The sequence below is a fragment of the Apodemus sylvaticus genome, chromosome 1, assembly GCF_947179515.1.
Source record: "Apodemus sylvaticus chromosome 1, mApoSyl1.1, whole genome shotgun sequence".
Taxonomy (NCBI): Eukaryota; Metazoa; Chordata; class Mammalia; order Rodentia; family Muridae; genus Apodemus; species Apodemus sylvaticus.
This window is the reverse complement of record NC_067472.1, coordinates 62,644,722-62,663,711: the sequence shown is the minus strand read 5'-3', so window position 1 is coordinate 62,663,711 and position 18,990 is coordinate 62,644,722. Positions and strand designations below refer to the sequence as shown.

General features: G+C 50.1%; 1 protein-coding gene across 3 annotated transcripts in view; it reads left to right on the top strand.

Moving 5' to 3' along the window:
• The first annotated feature begins 2,357 nt into the window (after nucleotides 1–2,357).
• Lsp1 (lymphocyte specific protein 1) overlaps nucleotides 2,358–18,990 on the top strand; it is a 35,332-nt gene continuing 18,699 nt past the window's right edge. For all 3 annotated transcript variants that reach the window (XM_052195011.1, XM_052195001.1, XM_052194991.1), the window contains exon 1: nucleotides 2,358–2,497. In XM_052195011.1, coding sequence (XP_052050971.1) covers nucleotides 2,430–2,497 — 68 coding nt within the window. In that variant the 5' untranslated portion in view covers nucleotides 2,358–2,429. The remainder of the gene's footprint in view (nucleotides 2,498–18,990) is intronic.

The following is an 18,990-nucleotide window of genomic DNA, read 5'->3' as shown; positions in this document are numbered from 1 at the left end:
CTCTTTGATGGCTGGGGTCTGCATGAAACTCAGAGAAGGTAAAAATCTCCCATTTCAGATGGGATTAAAATAATGAATGAGGCAGCTCACATAGCACCCACAAGTCCCAGGGATCTTAATGTGCTTTCTTCTGCTACACAGCATCCCTGAGGCAGAGTGACTTATAAACAACAAAGACATGTTTAGTTCACAGCTCTGGAGACTGGATATACAGGAACATGGGGTGACTCCTGGTGAGGTCTTCTTGATACCCATCAAAGTAGCAAGACAACCGTGTTAGGGAGGGTTGTCATACACACACACACATACACACACACACACACACACACACACACACACCTCTGCTGGTAGGGTCTGAATTTCTGTTTGGAAAATGTTAGCTGCTGCTAAATCAGAGGCCTGAAAATTAGGAAGTCAGTACAACCTATAGTGGCTAATGCTTTCCATCTTCCTGTCCTTCAGCCTTAAGAATCAACCATCAGGCCAAAGGGCAGTCATATAGGATAGTGTCTGGAATTCCCAAATAATGCCACTGTGTATGTATCAGGGCATGTATGTGGGCAAGAGGACAACTTGTAGGAACTGGTTCTCTCCTTTCACCACGTGGGTCCGATGGATTGAAGCCCAGATCATCAGGCTTGGTCTCAAACACCTTTGCCTACTGAGCCATCTTGCCAGCCCAGAATTTACTTTCACAGGAAAGTCACTCCTGTAATATGACCTGTGTATAAGACCCATCCTCTCTCAAGAGTCCTGCCTTCCACACTGCAACTCTTGGGCCTGACTTTACAACACTTCAGTTTTGAGAGAACCAGACTGGGGTTTCCCCCTTGGGCAGAGCTGGCTCTGCAAGCTTGAAGAGTCTGTGCTGTTAGGGTCCGAATTTCCATCTGAAAGAGGTCCTGAAAACTAGGAAACCAATCCAGTCTGTAGGTACCCAATGGTCTCCAACTCCCCATCCCCCAGCCCTAAGGACAAGCAGGCCAGAGAAAGTTCATAGATTAGTGGCTGGAATGCACAGATAAGGTGCATGGATGGCAGAGCCCTGTGACTGACAGAGGAACTAGTGAAAACCTCTTAAGAGGTGTCAGAACAGAAGTGGCATAGCTCTGTCACCTGCCAAATGCATTCCCAGTCACTTATCAACAGAGCACTTAGGAGGGTCCTGAGGAAGCAAAGTGCGAAAGGGGAGAGGAGGCTGAAGAGAAAGCAGGCAGGTGTTCTGCCCCATCCTCTGAACACTGCTCACCTCCGTCGTCTTGTTGCCTCTTCCTCAGGACTGGGATAGAGTGAGCCAGGCTCTGCCTACCACTGGGCCATGAGGGTGTGAAAGGGCTCACTGAAGTCAGGCAGGCTTGCAAACACAGGTCTACCTCTAGATGACACTCGATGGCTTCCACAGTTTCCCAGCACCCTAAGCCCCCTCTTTCCTTTCTGCTCCTCTTCTCCTGCAAGATCTCATAGTGAGATTTCTGGGGTCACCCACTGCCCACTGTGCTGGAAAAGAGGGCACAGACTCCTTCCTTTCTATCTCTTGGGCCAGCAGGCTTCAAGGAGAGAGTCTCTACCATGCTGTGGCTGCCCCAACTTGGCCCCGTGACACTTCAGCCCAAGTCCCAGGACTTTGGGATCTGGTCCTCACATTCCCCATTCCTTCATAGTCCCTTTGGTTCCCTCCCAAAAGCCTCAGTCCTTCCTCTGGTGCTGCCTCTCAGGAGAACCCATGGCCCACCCCATCATAGCTGGGAACACCAACCAACTCTGTGATTGGTTCCAAATGCCCAGAGCACAGAGGCAGGATTAGAGAGAACTGAGCTGACAGAGCAGGGAGACAGGAACATCCAGGAGCTAGGAATGGAGGCAGATTGAGACCAAGCTCTAGAATCACATACTATGGGAATGCCATGTGTGGGTCATGGCTGGAGAGCAAAGGCTAGTTAAAAGTGTCCTAGACCTTGAAGCATTAAGAACTGGTTCCACCATGTTTTATGAGAACACTTAGAAGCACAGAGGATTTTCTTGCAAATCAGTTGAAAGCAGTCCACAGACACTAAAGGGATCATGGATTCTAGACATTTTGGGAGAGCTAGCTACTCTCAGGTCTGCTGGTAAGAGATTCGCAGGGGGGTCCCAGCTACATGGGCTGGAGCTGTGAGGAACATCCTTACCTCTGCCATGAGCCCCTTTTCTGTCACTCTAGGAGGCTGCAGCTTGCTCAACACTTCCTGATGAGTGGTTTGGGTTTAGTTTTTTTTGTTTTTTACTCAAGCCCCATAGGTTTCAAACCTCAACCTGCTACAGGAAGGAGGAAGTGAAACCTGGGGGTGAGGGGGTGCGGGGGGGGGGTGCTGAGGCTCTAGGCCACCGCCTATCTACAGAGAAGCACCAGGAGCCATTACAAGTGCACCCACACCAAAGACACCAGGACCATGGCTGAGGCTGCCAGTGATCCCATATGTGAGGAGCAGGAAGAGCTACATGCAGAAGACAGCAAAGGGTGAGTACCACTGTGGGCAGCTTGCCTTGTGTCAAGTCCTGAGTAGGCAGCGTCTCAGAGAGTAGTTACCAATTTTGGACTTAGCCTTCAGAAACCCTCTCTTACCACAGAGGTGTGTGTGTCTTCTATCTGCCTCTGTAGCTTGGCCTAACTGGGGAAGGCTAGGTCTCCCTGGCTAGGGTTCATAGCCAGGACAAAGAGGGTGGATGCTTGGTGTGGGAGGTACTGGGAGTGCCTGGATATGGCCTGAACAGTGGGAGAGAGCAAGAGCTGTGTTGGGAGAAACTGGGCCTAGGAATTCTAATCTCTCACCTGTAGGCTTGTATGAGGAGGTCTGGCCTGCCTTAAGATACTGAGAGATGACCAGGCTTCAGGGGTTCCCAAAGCTGTTAAGTGGGGAGAGAGGAGGTCAATCGTGCCTTGTGGATCAGGCAATGCTGTTGGGTACAGTGGGTATGGGACACACATTGGTAGAGGTAAAGGGGGCCGCTGCCCTGCCACAGGCAGGGCTGAGGAGGCCTGTAGGCTACTAGCTGCTTAAGGGTGCCTGTGAATTGAAGGGATGCTAAGGTTCTTCACTGTGTTAGGTCATAAGGTGAGGGGTGGAGTGGTCATGAGAAGGGAAGCTGTTAGTGGGCAGACATGAAGACTCAGGCCATTGGTACTTGCTCTGTCCTGTCCCAGGAGCAGGTCTCTCTTCTGAGTGTCAGGTCTTGGGGACAGGTCAGAGGCTAGCAGCCTCATTGGAGCAGGATGTAGGGGCTGCAGTCCAGGTGTGTAAGAAGAAGGGGAAGAAAGAGGTAAGACCTAAAATTGCTACCAGAGCTGTCAGGCTGTCTGGGAGGGTGTGGCCCTTCTCAAGGAGAGAAAACCCACCTTAGCAGGGGTTGCAGGGTCTCTTCAGTTCACGAGTTGCCTTGTAAGATGGAGCCAGACTCTAGATCTTGGGCAGGAACAGTGACTCTTCAGTCCCTATCAGTGATAATAGGAAGAAGCTTCACTTTGAGGGGTGCATGTTGGGGGTCTCTCCACTACTGCTTTGCATTTGTACCCTGGTTTGAAAACTGTTCAGGAAACCCCCAGGCCAGGAAAGGAGTCTGAGACTAAGCAGAGATTGGCCTGGCCTGGGTCAGTACCCTTGTGCCACCCTTGGGATTCCAGGGCCATGTTGTTCCCAGAAAGGCTTTATGAAGGCTGTCTCCTGGGAAGGGGGACATGCATCGTGACATCCCAAGAAGGGTTCCAAGGACACTCTGCCCAGGCTGGGTGAGGACACAAGCCATGGGGAGTGTGGAACAGGGTGATCAGGCAACAGCTGTGACCCTGTTCAGAAATGCCCTCACGTCAGTGCCCCTGCCACCTTGTGCCCATAGAAGGGCAGCTACAAGCAGCCAAGCTGGCCCTGCCCTCCTCCTAGGCCCTTCCTCGGCCCCCTCTCTCAGCTGTCTCAAATGCCGCGGTCTAAGCAGCACAGTGAAGGGTGCCCACAGCTCTGGCAGTCACAGCCCATCCCTAGCCATCTTACTGTAGGACCAGAACTGGGCTACACCTGTGCCTGTCTGTCAGGAACTCCTGTTCCACGACCCTAAGGCCTTAAGGGGCCTGGGAGCCCCCTAAAGATATCCTCCCCAAAATGGAGGAAGAAAGAGCAAACTGACCTTTCAAAATGAAACCGAGACCCCGGAGAAGAAGGCACTGTGCCTTTACAAGGTGGCTCAAAGACCAAGGGATTCTCCTGTTTGAAGTGGTAAGAAAGTCCCCGGTGCCCAGAAGGGGTTATTTGGTCTAAGAATTTCCCATTCAGGAAGCCCCAGAAATCCAGAGCGGAACAGGGTCAGTTTGGCTGGATCAGATCAGGGGAATCCCCATGCCGGCTGTCCACAGAGGGCCGGGTAGATCAGGCAAAGGCTGGGTACTTCCTTCATACCTGCCCTGGTATACCAGGGTGAGTGTGGCAGAACACATGTGAACACCAAGCCCAAGGCAGGCAAGCCCCTCCCACAGGGCCTCAGAAGGCAGGAAGGCTGCCGTGTACCTCTCCCACGTTCCCCACACCACTGATGCACGGCTGCCATTCTTCCTCTGCTGGGCTCCTCTCTCCCTGCCTGGATACCCAACACAGGGTCATTAGCTTGTTCCTGTCCCTTGGGAGCAGGGTGTGCCATCTCCACAGGACTGCAAATGGCTTGCTGAGACTGCTGGGTGACACTGAGGGAATGTCTTGCTCTAATACTGAACTTCAACTCCCCTTCACCTCCACTATGCAGTACCTCAGGAGCTACAAGGCAGTCATGTTGCTCACAGAGAGAGGTTCAGCATGCCCTCACGGGCCTCAGATTCAAACACTATCCATATCTTGGAACCCTAGGTCTGCATGGAGCCACACCTCCTCTCTCTGGGAGCAGACTCAGGTAGAGGGATGTCTCTGCGCAGTCTGCACAGGCCTGGCCCATTCTGCCTGGCCATCTGTCCTCTCATTTGCATGGCTTATCCTGCCCCTGGGATGTCTACATTCTGATTTTTTTTTTTAAGCATCTGATGCTGTTTTGCTGAGGGTCCTGCTCTGGAACCTCATCTACCCTGGAAACCTTTCTGGCCTATTCCCAAACCTGCTGATCAACAGGATAATCTAAGGGTCCTTTCTGGACCACCTGTTCCTCTGACCCTCTCTGAGCTCTAAGTCAGAGGCCTTGAACAGTATTGAGAGTCTTCTTCTGAGAGGCAGAAGCCCAGTAGAGGGACCCCCAACCTTGCCCTCCTAAGGTACGCTCTGAGGATTGAAAACCTAGAAGCTGAGTCCTGGAGCTCTCTCTCCAGATGGCAGAGCTGAACCAGGTAGGCCAAGTCAGAGCTTCCTGAAGACAGAGAGGAGGCCAAACTTTATCCAAACAGTAGTCTTCCCCCTGGTAGGTCCTAGGCTTTCTATAACTTTCCATCCAGCTTCTTCAGATCCCCATCTTGGGTTGGGGAGGGGGAAACAGATGCCTGGCACATTTGGAACATCACAGGCCCAACCTTTTCCCACTTGAGGTTGGCAGATCCAGATGAATCTGGAGGCAGACGGCCCAGGATGGGATGTCCCTACCATGGTGACACTACTATTATACTAGTGGTTCCCTCTGCTTCAGTTTCCCTAAGAGGGTTATGTGCAAGGACTTAGTGAGCCCTGAGGAGGTAAAGGCTTGTCTGGGGAAGAGACCCACGGGAAGTAGACCAGGCCTTTTCCTCTAGGAACTTGGACTTTTTGGATAGGGGTTAAGATGCCATCTCAAGGTGAGGGGGAGAAGGGCAAAGTGTCACCCTCTCGTGACTCATTTTCCCCAACTACGCACTCAGAATGTAGCTGCTTACTTCTAGCATCCCTGGTCTGAGTGTCTTTGCCAAGCTCTTTAAGACTCTAGCATGCAAAGATCTTGTAACACCATCCCCGCAAGAATGGTCCTTTTAGGGATGGCTTTCTGTGACTAGACATGCCCTCTATGGGCTTAGGGTGAAGAGCTTGGACCTAGGTTAGGCTGTTCCAGATTGCTTCTTAGGAATCTCTAGTGAGAGTTCCCAGAATGTACCCACTGCTATGCTAAAGAGGTTGATAAAGAACCAGTGGTCTTTGCTGGACATAGACTGGGTCAGGGTGAGGGATCCTTTGTGGGAAAAGCCCAGGTTAAGTGGCAAGTGATCTGTGGGGAGATCTCAGGCTTCAGTAGAAGTGTTCTGTGGGGCACTGTCCAGGCCAGAATAGCCAGGAGTCTCTGCATCTGCTCCAGTAGCACTGGACCCCAGGGCTGTGGGGAGTTCTTCTGGGTCAACAGAACCAGTCTTCCTGTCACAAAGTAACTTTTGGGTGGCTTCCCATTGACCTTGAGACATCAGAGTCTCTCTTTGCATGGCAATGCTTTGATTCTTGCAGAGGACAGGTTTGGATAAAGGCCCATCCAATTCCCAGGATTAAGTTTTCACCAGCCAGTCACTCCTACCCAGCACCAAGGAGCTTGCAGAAAAGCAAGGGGCTATGGGTTTAGAGTGAAGGAGTTTGAGAGTGGACAGTGGGTAAGTCAGGAAAGCCCGTTTTTTTCTTGTCTCCAGGCCACTATTACCAGGTCCCATTTGCTGACCACCTCCAAGTTGGGAAGTTGTAAGTTGGCATGGAAGAAAGACTGCCCCCATTGGTTGGCAGAAGGAAGTAATCTGCAAATTCAAGATGCATCTGTTCCCTCTGAGCCCTTCCTCCTATCAGGACACCTCAGAGGTGGAACAAGGCAGGTTGTGGGCAGTATAGATAGGGCCAGTACAAACCCTAGCCCGGTGTGACCAGGTGCTATGGAAAGGCTGTCTAGAATGTCTTGGAGATCCTGTCTGCCATGGGTGGCATGGGTCCTTCCAGAGCCTCGTTTTTTTGTTTTGTTTTTAAGATTTATTTATTATTTTATCTAAGTATGCTGTAGCTGTCTTCAGACACTCCAGAAGAGGGTGTCAGATCTCATTATGGATGATCATGTGCCATCTTGTGGTTGCTGGGATTTGAATTCAGGACCTTCAGAAGAACAGTCAGTGCTCTTAAGCGCTGAGCCATCTCTCCAGCCCCAGAACCTTGGTTTTACCATCTGCCCTTTGGATGAGTTCATGAGGATGGGGTCTCATCCCTAGCACATAGGTCCTCTTAGGTTCACATCCTTCTATCTGCATGAAGTAGAACCACCCTCCCATCCCAAGGTGACTGTACCCTCTTTCCTAAAAGCAGCCTTTAGGAAAGACTTCCTGTCTCTTTTCTTCCCCTCCCTTCTCTTCCCTTTCCTTCCCTCCCCTCTATTCCCTTCACTTCCCTCTCTTCCCTTTATTTTTCCTCTCCTCTCTTTTTCCTCCTTTCTTTTGCCTCTTCTCCCTCTCTCCTCCTTTCCTCTCTTCTTCCTCTCCTTCCCCCTTCCTTCTCCCCTCCTCTCTCTCCCTCCTCTCTCTTCTTTTATTTTCCCTTCTCCTTTCTTCCCTCCTCCTCCTCTTCTATCCCATCTTCTACCCCTTCCTCTCCCAGGAACATCGCCCCAAAGAGCAATAGAACTCAAGACAGATGAATATAGCTAGTTTATTCCAAAGAAATCTGGAAAGAGTCTGTTACCCTTTCTCCTAGTCTCAGCTCCAACCACAGTTGGCTTCATCACCACACCCGGATCCCTGGCCCCGCCCTTAGCTCTGGCCCACCAGACCTTGCTTGGAAAGGGGAACACATGGAGCTGATGAGTATGGGGAAACATTTGGAGAGTTCCTATTATGTAAATCAGAGCCACATTACTATTAAAAGCCACTATCCCAGACCCCTCTGCCAGTAGACTTATTGTGTTTTTCTCCATATAATACACTGGTCTGTGAGCATGTCTGTTAGAATATTTCTACTGGGGGTTATGAAGGTATTTGGACAAGGGAGAAGATCTATGTTTCCCAAGTTCTGCTTAGGGTCTATGTTATAAGAGAGACCTGACCTCCTTAGGCTTTATTCTCAAGTCATGAACTTTTGAACCATGTCTAGTCATTTAAAAAAAATAAGAAAATAAGAAAATAAAAGAAGAATCAGTAATGGAAAATTTATGAATATAGGGAAAGGTGGATGAAAAAGGAAGTATGGGAACAGCAAGATGGGTAGACAGATGAATGTATGGATGGGTGGGTGGATAGATGAGTGTGTCGATAGATCTGTGGATAGATCAATAAATTTACAGATGAATGGATACATAAAAGGATAGATAGATGAATGGGGTCAGTGACTGATTGATAAGTAGGTGGATAGGTGGATATATGTGTATGTGGGAGGAAGGATGCATGGATGGATGGGTAGGTGGATGAATAGGAAGTGGCTGGATGGATGAATGGAGAGACAGATGGGTGGGTGGGTGATATATAATTGAGTGTATAGATGGATGGATGGATGATTGATTGGGTGAATGCAGGGTGGATAGGTGAATTGATGAATGGGTAAGTTGGTTGGTGGATGGGTAGATTTATGAGTGAGTAGATAATGGGGGTGAATGGATGACCAAATGGGTGGATATATAGGTTGGTGGATAAGTGGGCAAATGGGTGAGCAGAGTTAGATGGATGAGTGGATGGACTGATAAATAAATGGGTGGATGGATGAATGAATGGGAGATGAGTGGATGACTGAATCCCCATGCATATATGGGTAGATGAATGAGTTGGTAGATGGATGGTTGGATGGATGGGTGGATGAGTGACTGAATAGATGGATGAATGAGTAGATAGATAGATGGAAAGATAAAAGGATTGATAAGTGGCTGAATAAATGAGTAGATATGTGAGTGGATGGGTGACCGGATGGATGTATAGGTGGATGAAGTAGGTGAATAAATGACTGAATGGGTAGATACATTAGTGAGTAGATGAATGAAGTAGAAAATGGATGAATGGATGGATGGATATATGGTTGATGTATGAATAGGTGTGGAGGGATGAATGTGTAGTGAATGGATGTATTGATGAGTGGGTGGATGAATTGGTGAATGGGTAGATATGTGGGTGAATGGGTGGGTGAGTGGGTGGTTGGATGGATGGATGGATGAATAAGCAGATGGATGGATAGATGTATGAATAAGTGGATGGGTAGATGAATGAATGGGTGAGTAGATGACTGAATATATGAGTAGGAAAATGGGTGAATAGATGGGTAGATGAATGAATGCATGAGTGGATAGATAGGTGAGTGGGTATGTAGATAAGTAAGAAGTGATGGATGGATAGATGAATGGATAGATGGGTAGATGTGTGAATGGGTTGTTGGATGGATGAGTGGATATGTGGATGGGTGTATGGAAGGAAGAGGTATGAATGGATGAGGGTGAATAGATGGATGACCAGGTATGTGGATGAATGAAGGGGCGAATGGATGACTGAATGGATTGATATATGGGCGAGTGGATGATATGAAAATATAAGGGTGGATGGAAATGTGGATAGATGTATAAATGGGTAGGTATATTGGTGAATAGATGTATGGATAGATGAATACACGGACGAATAGATAGTTGGATAGATAAATGGGTGTGTAGATGAATGGGAGGATGAATAGGTGACTGAATGTTGGTTGGACATATAGATGGGTGGATGGATGAATGGGTAGGTAGACGGGGTTATATAGATGGATTGATGAATATATATATATATATATATATATATATATATATATATATATATATATATATGTAAGAAGATGGGTATGTAGGAAGATGGATGAACAGGTGCATATATGATGAGTGGTGAGTGGGAAGTTGAGTGGGTGGATGAATGGATGAGAGATAGATGGATGGATAATTGGGTGAGTGAATGAGTGCAGTAGTAAATGGATGACTGACTGGGTGGATATGTAGGTGGATAGATGAATAAGGGGTAGCTGGATGGAAGGATGGATCGATGAATGGATAGGTGGGTGGATGGAATATGGGTGTGTGGACGGATAGATGGATTGATGGATAGATGGGTAAATGGGTAGATAATATATGGGTGGGTGGATGGATCTGGGTGGATAATTGCATTGATAAGTGGGTGATCTGGTTGGTGGATGAGTAGATTTATAAGTGGATAGATGGGTGGATGGGTAAGTGGGTGGTTGGATAAATGGGTGGATGGGTGAGTAAATGAGTGGATAGATACATGGATGGACAGAGGTTGGATAGATAAGTACATGAGAGTGGATAAGTGGTAGATGGATATGTGCATGGATAGATGTATAGGTGGATAAATGGATGCAGGGAATAGATAAATGGATGTGTTGGAGGATGGGTACATGGGATGAAAGAATAGGTAGATTAATGAGGAGACAGGTAGGACATAGATAATTGACTGGACAGATATAATATCAAGACAGGCAGATTGTGACTGTCTTGATAAATAAATAGTGGATAAATAGATATAACAATAATGGATAAGTAGATATAACAATAGATTTGTGGGTGGCAAGATAAACAAATGACAAATCAAGAAATGGATAAATTGGTATGAGGTGAACTATTGAAGATACAGATGTATAAAAAGACACCTTTCCATCATAAATGTTGTACTATTTTTCTGAAATACTTTTTCCCATTGTGAGAAAGTCAGTCTCCATCCTTCCTAAACCAGGAAATACTTATTCCTTCCCACTGAACTTTTCTTCTTCCTTAACTATCATACAAAGTATCTCAGTCCCCTGGTCTCCCACCCCCATTTCCTTGCCTTGACTTATACTTTTAGCAGCATTAACCATCATCTGTAATGTGTTGATACATATTTACTTATTTGTTTCTACTAAAATGTCAGCATTATGGGCCCTGAAGAGTGTGGCTGAATTCCCAGCACATTAAAAGTTATTGGGATTTAGTTCATGCTTCTTGAATAAACATACAGACTGATGGATAAATGTGTGGGCAATTACATGGATATGTAAGTAGAAGGATGGCTGGGGTTGGGAACAGTGGATAATGATAACCGGACTGGAGGCTGATTTCCTATAATGTTATTGGCTTGCTTGGATGACCATGCATACAGTATCACATACAAAGATGTATGCAGCTATATGTGCAGCTTCCTAGAAGATGTATTAGACAGATGTATGAATTAATATAGAAAATGTATAAATGAAACATAGATATCTGTGCAGATGAATGAAAATAAGAGCAAAAGACTATTTGGATATGAAAGCATGGATTGAAGAAATGTTCCTGGCTAGACAAATGCACATAAAAATTGAGGGATGAATTTGTAGATAGTATTAGTTAGTATGTAATGGGAGGTTATTGTGCTCCAACATTTTTGTGCTGAACATTTCTTCTGAGTGTACTAATAAAATAACTCAGTGTGGTAAAATAGTAATTTCCACACAAGCTTGGTATCCTGAGTTAGATCTCCAAAATCTATGTAAAGATGGAAGGATGGAACCAGCTCCACAAAGATGTCTTCTGACCCCTGCATGCTTACTGTGGTACACACAGTCTCCCTTAATAATAATAAATTTAAAAAATTTTAAAGATGTTTTAGTAAGTGGTAGGTGGATAGATGGATGTACAGATGAACAGATGGATGGATAGATAGATGGATGAATGGGTACATGGATGAATAATAGGAAGATGAATGGATGAATAGGTACATGGATGTGTTGGTCAATTGACAGATTCTTTTTCAATGGAGAAATGTAATGAAAAACAAGTAGACACGGGTATTGATGTATTAATAGTTGCTTGAAATAACTGAGTAGTAGGATATGCTATATTCATGTAAGGGGATGGATAAGCATGATGAAGACTTGACAGGTTGACAAATGATACATAAAAATACAAGCAAAATAAAGACAGGATGGATGATGGATGGATGGATGGATGGATGGATGGATGGATGGATGGATAGGTAAGTGGATAAATGAATGAGTATGCAGGTATATGAGTATATGAGTGGGTGTACATATCCATTCATTCATGGATAAATGAATGAGTGGGTGGGTGGTAGAAAAATAATAGCCAGTAAGACAAATATCACTCTGTCTTCTTGTCTATATATGACATGGCTTAAAAACCTTAAATCATTCCACATCTCTTCAGGAAAACTACCACTGATTAAGGCAGCCCTCCTCTGTCTGGAAACATTCTCCCTTCTTTTGAACCCAAATTGCCCCAACCACATGTCATTCCTGGCTGTCTAGCTGGAATAGGAACAGGGGCCAGGAAGTGGTGTGGTAAGTTATGATGCAGGCACAGAACAAGCTGGTTTCCTGGGCAATCTGGTTCCACTGGGTGACCTCTTTAGCATGGGCTCACCAGAGGGAGTTTCAGAGTGTGTTGTTTCTTTTGTGTCTTTGTGCTATTAAGGAAGCACAGTAGACTGTGCTGTCTCTGCTCGGCACCCTGGCTCCATCTCCTCCTGGGAGATGCTGGGGGAGGGAGATGCTGTAACTACTGTGCTCAGAACAGCCGGATCTCATCCGGTAGCAAGTGTGGCGGGAAAGGCGGGTAGCCAGCTTTTTGGTCACTTTAGATCTGAGCTGGGGACCTGTGTGTAACTGCATCTGTATTGCCACCTTTAAGGCATATCTCCTTGCCTCCAGTGAGCTGCTCATGTGACCACCCCAACGCTACCTCTGTCCTCTGTAGTCCCCAGGTTTCCTGGGATCTGACTTCCTGGCCCACCTAGAAGTCACAGTAACTTGTGTGTGCCTATTTTCCAAGTATGGAGATAGAGGACAACTAGGGGCCAGCTGTGTAGACAGAGACACAGTGGGCAGTTGCTGGCAGTCAATGACTCAACTATGGTCTTGGCTCTGCCAGACTCTGGCTCTGTGACCTGGCCCAGTGCTGTTGGCCAGCCTTGGTTTTCCCATCCGGCTCATGGGTCTAGCAGTACTGCTTATCCACAGCTCTGAGTGTGGGTGATCCGGGAAGCCACCAGAAGTAAGCCTACTCACCCAAAACTGGCCTATAGCAACTTCCCCCCAGCCCAGCCACTAGCCTCCAGTGTTCTCCAGTGAGTCACAGTGATTAAGCCCAACCAGAAAAACAATGGGCTGGGCTGCTTTGTCCCTGGGTCTGAGCCAGAGAATGGGGTAGGGGGGCTGGCTGGTGAGGGCACCCAGTACCCTCCTCCACTCTGGGAACTTTGGCTCCCTGCACCAAGGAAGATGCTCTCTGCGGCATCTACTCCCTGCTCTGGATGTAGCCTGAGGTTCTGGGGAGGGCAGTAGCCTCCCAACTAAAGGACCTGGGAAGATTCCTGGGGTGCCCAGCCTCCCCTGGAGGTTATACAAGAGCAGGGAGCTGGGAATAAACAGAGGGAAAAGGAAGACCCAGAGGGAGGGGGAGGAGGGAGGGGGAGGAGGGAGAAAAAGAAGGGAGGGAAGGGAATGGGGGAGGGAAGGTAGGAGGAATACTGAGATAGGGATGAAACCGCCAGAGAAGAAAAGGGCAAGGAGGGGCAGTCAGCCAGGTCAGGGGCAGCTGAGGCCCAGACCTGGGAGGAGAGGACCAGGGGTCAGGAAGAGCAGGGCTCAAAGCAGGGACCAGCAGGCAGGCAGAGGTGGGCAAGAGGCTCTGAGGATGGCGAGGTGACCTGTGGGCCAGGCACCCAGAGTGAAGTGGTAGGCAGAGAGGTGGGAAATGACAGAAGCTGCCAAGGTGATCTGAGGGGGCATACCACCATGCTGCCCACAAGCGGGCGTGGAGGTCCAGCCAGGCCCCCACACTGCGGGGCTGGGAGGGTTTCTCTCTGACATTTTTACTAGTCTCGGAAGGAGGAGGAGGTGGTGGAGGTGGAGGAGACCAAGGGGGCGGAGAAGGGGGCTGGGGGACAAAAGGAAAGCAGCTGCTAAGCATCCTGAGAAAGGAGAGGGGAGAGAGACCCACAGAGACAGGGTCCAGGGACAGTGGAAGGGCCTAGGGCTGCCATCTGGGAGCCAGCCCCAGACCCCCGCCCCCAAGGGCTGGAGGGGCTGAGATAGACAGACATCCTTCAGACAGACAGATGGAGGAGACAGGGAAGGGGTGTCAGAGCCTGAGAGACCAGACAGACTGACAGGGGGAGGAGGGTAGGGACAAGGACACAAAGAGAAGGACAAGGAGAAGGAACAGGGCAGGGCAGGGAAGAAGAGAGGAAAAGAAAGAAGGGAAGGGGAAAGACTAGAAGGAGAAGGCAGAGGAGAGCAGAGGTGCTGGGCCAGAGCACCAGGAGCCTTTGAAGCTGCAGGCTGTGTCCCCAGGGCCAGGGGTCAGGCCAGGTCACCAGCCAGCGTCGTCGGGCAGGCCTGCAGCATGAATGGCCCCGCACTCCTGAGGAGAAATGCTAGCAAACGGGGCCTGGAGAAGCTGCTGAGGTAGGTCCCTCCCAGCCCAGGCACAGTGCCCACGGTGCCCGCGGTGCCCTTGCCAACAGTGGTAGCCCCCTGCACCCAGACTGGCAAGATATGTGGCCCACAGGCTGTGCACGGCTGCCTATGCACATGTCCAGGTAGATAGTGAAGCCTTGCACAAAACCATCATCTTGGCCAGCCAGCCCGCTGCACTCTTTCCCCCCATTACCCCCTGTGTGTCCCCAGGACCCACAGAGAATCTATCCTCAGAGTAGCTGCCACAACCCCACCCCACCCCTGCCATGTTTTTCTGCTGTCCCTGGGAACTAACCTTAGTCACCCCCACTTTACCAAAGAGATTGGACTTGCAGCCATAGGCCCCCTTGGGTACCCTGACTCTCTGGACAGTAGACCTTAGGCCTTTGAGGCTTTGCTCTGAGAGTCTGTTTTCTCCTATGTAAAGCGTATGCAAGAGAGGAGACAACAGTAAGCCCGGAACCTGCAACTCTCAGGTACTTCCAGTCATTAAGAGATCATTGCTGCTCTCTGAGCCACCTGTGGTGCCCTTCCTTTTCTTCCCTCTTCCATCATTAAGGCTCTGCTGCATTACCACCTCCTCCAAGAAGCCTGCCCTGGTCTTCCTAGTCAGGAAGGTTCAGCTCCTCTCTCAGCTGGTGGCCTGTTCCCTGGCCCACTTCCATGGCTGCTTAAACCCCATGCTCCTGAAGGGTGTGACTGGCATTGCTTTATACTTGTGTGTGTTTTGGTCCTGGCTCTCGGTGGTGAGACAGGGCACAGATGGGGTGGTGGGCAGATGGCTTCCTCTACATTCTAGCTCTACCATGGTCCGAGCTGGCAACCAAGGTCAAGACCAGCAGTGGGTCTAAGCTGGCCTCCTTGCCTTTCTCCACACCAGCCCCCGGGTAATTACTATGTCCGTGCTTCATGCCAGTCTTTCAGGCCTAATCCAACCTGCTCAGGGGTCCTTATGCATGGTCACCTCACACAGGCTAGACGTCCCTCTGGTCCAGGCTGGGATGTACCCTCTTTTGTCACCATCCCTTATGGTGTCCTGTGTCCTGGAAACTTAGGAGCAGCTTTGATCAATCTTACCAACTCACTAGCGCCATATAACAAGCAGGAAACTGGTCCCACTAGCCTGGTGACTGTGAGGTGACAGCGCCTCAAGTCCTACCACCAAACTGATGTCCTGGTAACCCAGAAGCAGGGCGATGGGGCCATTAAAGCTCTAGACAAGGCAAGACCTTGAGCAGGGGTTAGGTTTGGCACCGTTCAAAGTCTTGAGCTGAAGAAATGTAGAAGGAGACCCAGAGACCAAGGCCTGCAATGGTTAAGCAGTGGGCAGGACAGTGGGGGGGTAGGGGGAGGGGGAGGTCCCTGGGAGGTCTTAGGGAACTCTGATGTGTAGAGGACAGAGGGGGAGAAGATCCAGGGGCTTATCCCTTGTGGGAGTTGATGGCGAAATACTTGTCCACGTGTACAGTGGATCTAAAATAGATGAAATGGGGTGGTGTCTGGGGTAGATATATGCTAAGCTGTGTATCTTTGGGAGCCTGGTCCTGTGATTGAACTGAGGTCACACCCCCTCATGTGTATTGATACATATATATGTGCAGACATATGTATGCTACCATCTTGTATCATTATACCCTCCACCCCTGGCCCCTTCATGTTCTTGTCCGCATGTCTGTAAGCATCCAACACTGTCCACTTCATCCATCCCTGGAGGACAGGTCTCTACTTTGTCTCGGTTAGACATACAAAGAAAGTAGATTCAGAGAGGTCGAGTGACTTACTCAAGGTCCCCCAGCAGGCAATGGCAAACCTTCCTCCCCCCATCCATTGCCTTTGTCTAGATCCTTCCCCAGGAACCTAAGGGTTCTCACCACACCTGGTAGCAGAGGCCCTTTCTGTGACAAGCTCTGGAGGGGTGGCTGTGTGGTCAGCAGAGGCCAAGGTGCAAAGTGAATCCAGTTTAAAGTCATAAAAAACAATTTTATGGACTAATGAGAAAACAGATAGTATGACCCCCCCCAAGTCACCTAGTTTGAGTCTGGGTGGGAATTGGGGTCGTAACATGTCGCTGGCCAAACCTCAAGCTTACTCCTACTCCCTTGTGCTAGGGATTTAGGTAGCTACTTCCTGTCCCAGGAGAGTCAGGGTCCTTCCAGGTCCATCATAGGTCAGGCCAGGGTTAAGGATGATCACCTGGGCTCTCAACCAGCTACCTAGTTCTTCAGTCCTCCTTAGATTTAAGAGCAGCTGGGCTGGTCAGGAGCACCTTGTGTTGATTCTGGCCTAAGAGTCTGAGCCGGGAGTCACCTTGGCCAGCATCACCAACCAAAGCTCCCTTGGGTAGTATGAGTCTCTGTCTCATCTGTTCCAGCACCCATCGACCAGCAGATAGCATGCCATCTGTCTATGGCTCCCCAGGGGTGTAAGACTCTTCCGGCCGGCTCCCACCCCCAACATGTGGCCTGCTGGGTCCCTGGGGATCCCAGTGTGGCAGAGGGTAGCAGATGGGGCTGGCAGTCTGCTGGGTGGCCCAGTGGGGGGAGGGGAAGCCAGGCCTCCAACCACAGTGTCCAGGGAGGCGTGGCTCCACGGGCCCATTGGAGGCCGAGATCCCGAGGGTGGGGTAGCCCCACCCTGGCAGGCCGGGTGGCCGGTGGGCGGCACCCCCACGGGCCGGGTGGTCTGTCTGCCAGAGCCTGTCCTTCCTGGAGCCTAGCCGAGCTAGCAGCAGGGGGTACAGGGACCAAGTGGCCCAGCCCCCTGGGCAGGGTGTCAGGGCCAGAGCCCAGAGGACTGAGGTTCCGGTTCCAGTCCCAGCCGGTGCGTCAGAGCTGGGTAGATCAGGCAGCAAGCAGCAACCAGGGCGCCAAGGCACCCAGAGACTCACCCACTCTATGTTTCTGCTGGAGTCAGGAGGGGACATCCAGGGGCTCTTGGGACCCTTGGGATAACTGCAGGGACACAGCCCTGAGGGACACTGCTACAGGCCCAGAGCATCTCTCCAGAGAACAATGCCAGGATGGACCACCAAGGTCTGCAGAGGACAGGTGGGCACATGGATTGCAAGAGGGCAAAGGGTTTCAGGTGGGCCTAGGGGCTGAAGTGGGCAAATGGCTAAAGGTAGGCATAAGGGCTTTAGGTGGTATCTGGGGTTAAACCCCTGAGACGGCTTTGTGGGTAGAGAAAAGTTCTCAGGTTCTGTTACCAAGTGAGACCAGATCTGGATCTCAGCCTAAGGTCTGGCTGTGCAGGTTGATCTCCCAAGGATCAGGAATGTGGCTCTGAGGGTCTGCTACTAGCTGACCAGGGAAGACAGAGGGCCTGCCCTGGAGACGCTGGTGCCAGGGAAGTAACACATTGGGTGCGCCTGGAGGCTTTGAAGGTTCCCTGAGAAATATGCCTTAGCAGGTAGGAAAGGAGATGAGGAAGAACAGAGAAGGAGGAAAAGAATAAGACACAGGGGAGAGGGGGGAGAGGGGGGTTCCTAGCCAGCAACGGAGGGAGGGTACTTTCTGTGCTGTCCCTGCTTAGCTGAACTGGGCAGGGGGCAGTTGGTATTGAAAGGGGACGGATAAAGGTGGTGCCGGGAAGAGGCCTGGAGCTAGCAAGAGATGTAAAGGACAAAGATTGTGGGAAGGGAAAGAGGGGAGTTGGTATCCCCTTGAAGCAGGACCCCTGACTAGGTCCTGCCCCTCGACTCCTGTTGCTGTCTTGTCTCCTATCATTTATTTTGAAGAGGGCAAGGGACTCACCCTGTCACACACAGGTCTCCCAGGTCTAGGATGCTGCCCTTCTGAGTCTCAGCCTAAGTGGTGGGGACACTGTGAGAACCGTCACTCCTGTTCTTTCCCTCAAATGTGGTTGTTCAGTTTATCTCTAGGCGTTGGCCAGGAAATGGCCCCGGGGGACCAACTCAGGCCTCAGCTGACGTGACATCCATAGGGATGTGTGAGTCTCTCACGACCCATAGAGGCTTGCCCTTCTTCCCTGCTTCATGCAGCAACTGGGTTCAGCTTTAAGGACCTGTGAAGGATATCTCAGGCTGAAAGTGGAAACAGGCTGACCTGGGATAGACTTCTTCCTCCCTCAGCATCCTGGGAACGATCAGTCCCAGAGGGGCTGGGTAGCACTCAGGGCACAGATGTGGCCACGGGGCCAGGCAGGGTGTCCCTGGATCTGGGAACAGATACATGTTGAAAACAATCAGCTAGGGGCCCAGCTGCTTGTCTGGCTCCTCAACAAGGCAGGAAAACTGGGGTGCATAGGGGACTCGGGGCCAGGCATAGGACTATAGGTTGGGAGAGTGACTTGGCTGCACGCTGTCACCTGCCACACATCTGTCCAGGTGGGCAGCCAAGTTAGACAATGTGTAAGACTGTGACCAAATGAAGGATGAGACTTTCAAGCAGCATCCATTAAGAGAGCTGTAGCCAGGCCTTTGGGGCGAGGTGGATCTGGGTACAGCCAGCCAGGGAGGAAAGAGGAGGGGATGGCAGTCTCAAGCCAGTGCCAGCCACCGTCGCGTGTCAGGGAGTGTGCCAGAGCCTTGCCTCGTGAGCCCTGTGAGCATTCTGCCAGGGCTGTCTGCTGCTGTGAGCTACGGTCTCTCTGAGCCCAGTCCCCACGGGGAGCTTGGTGATGAGTACGC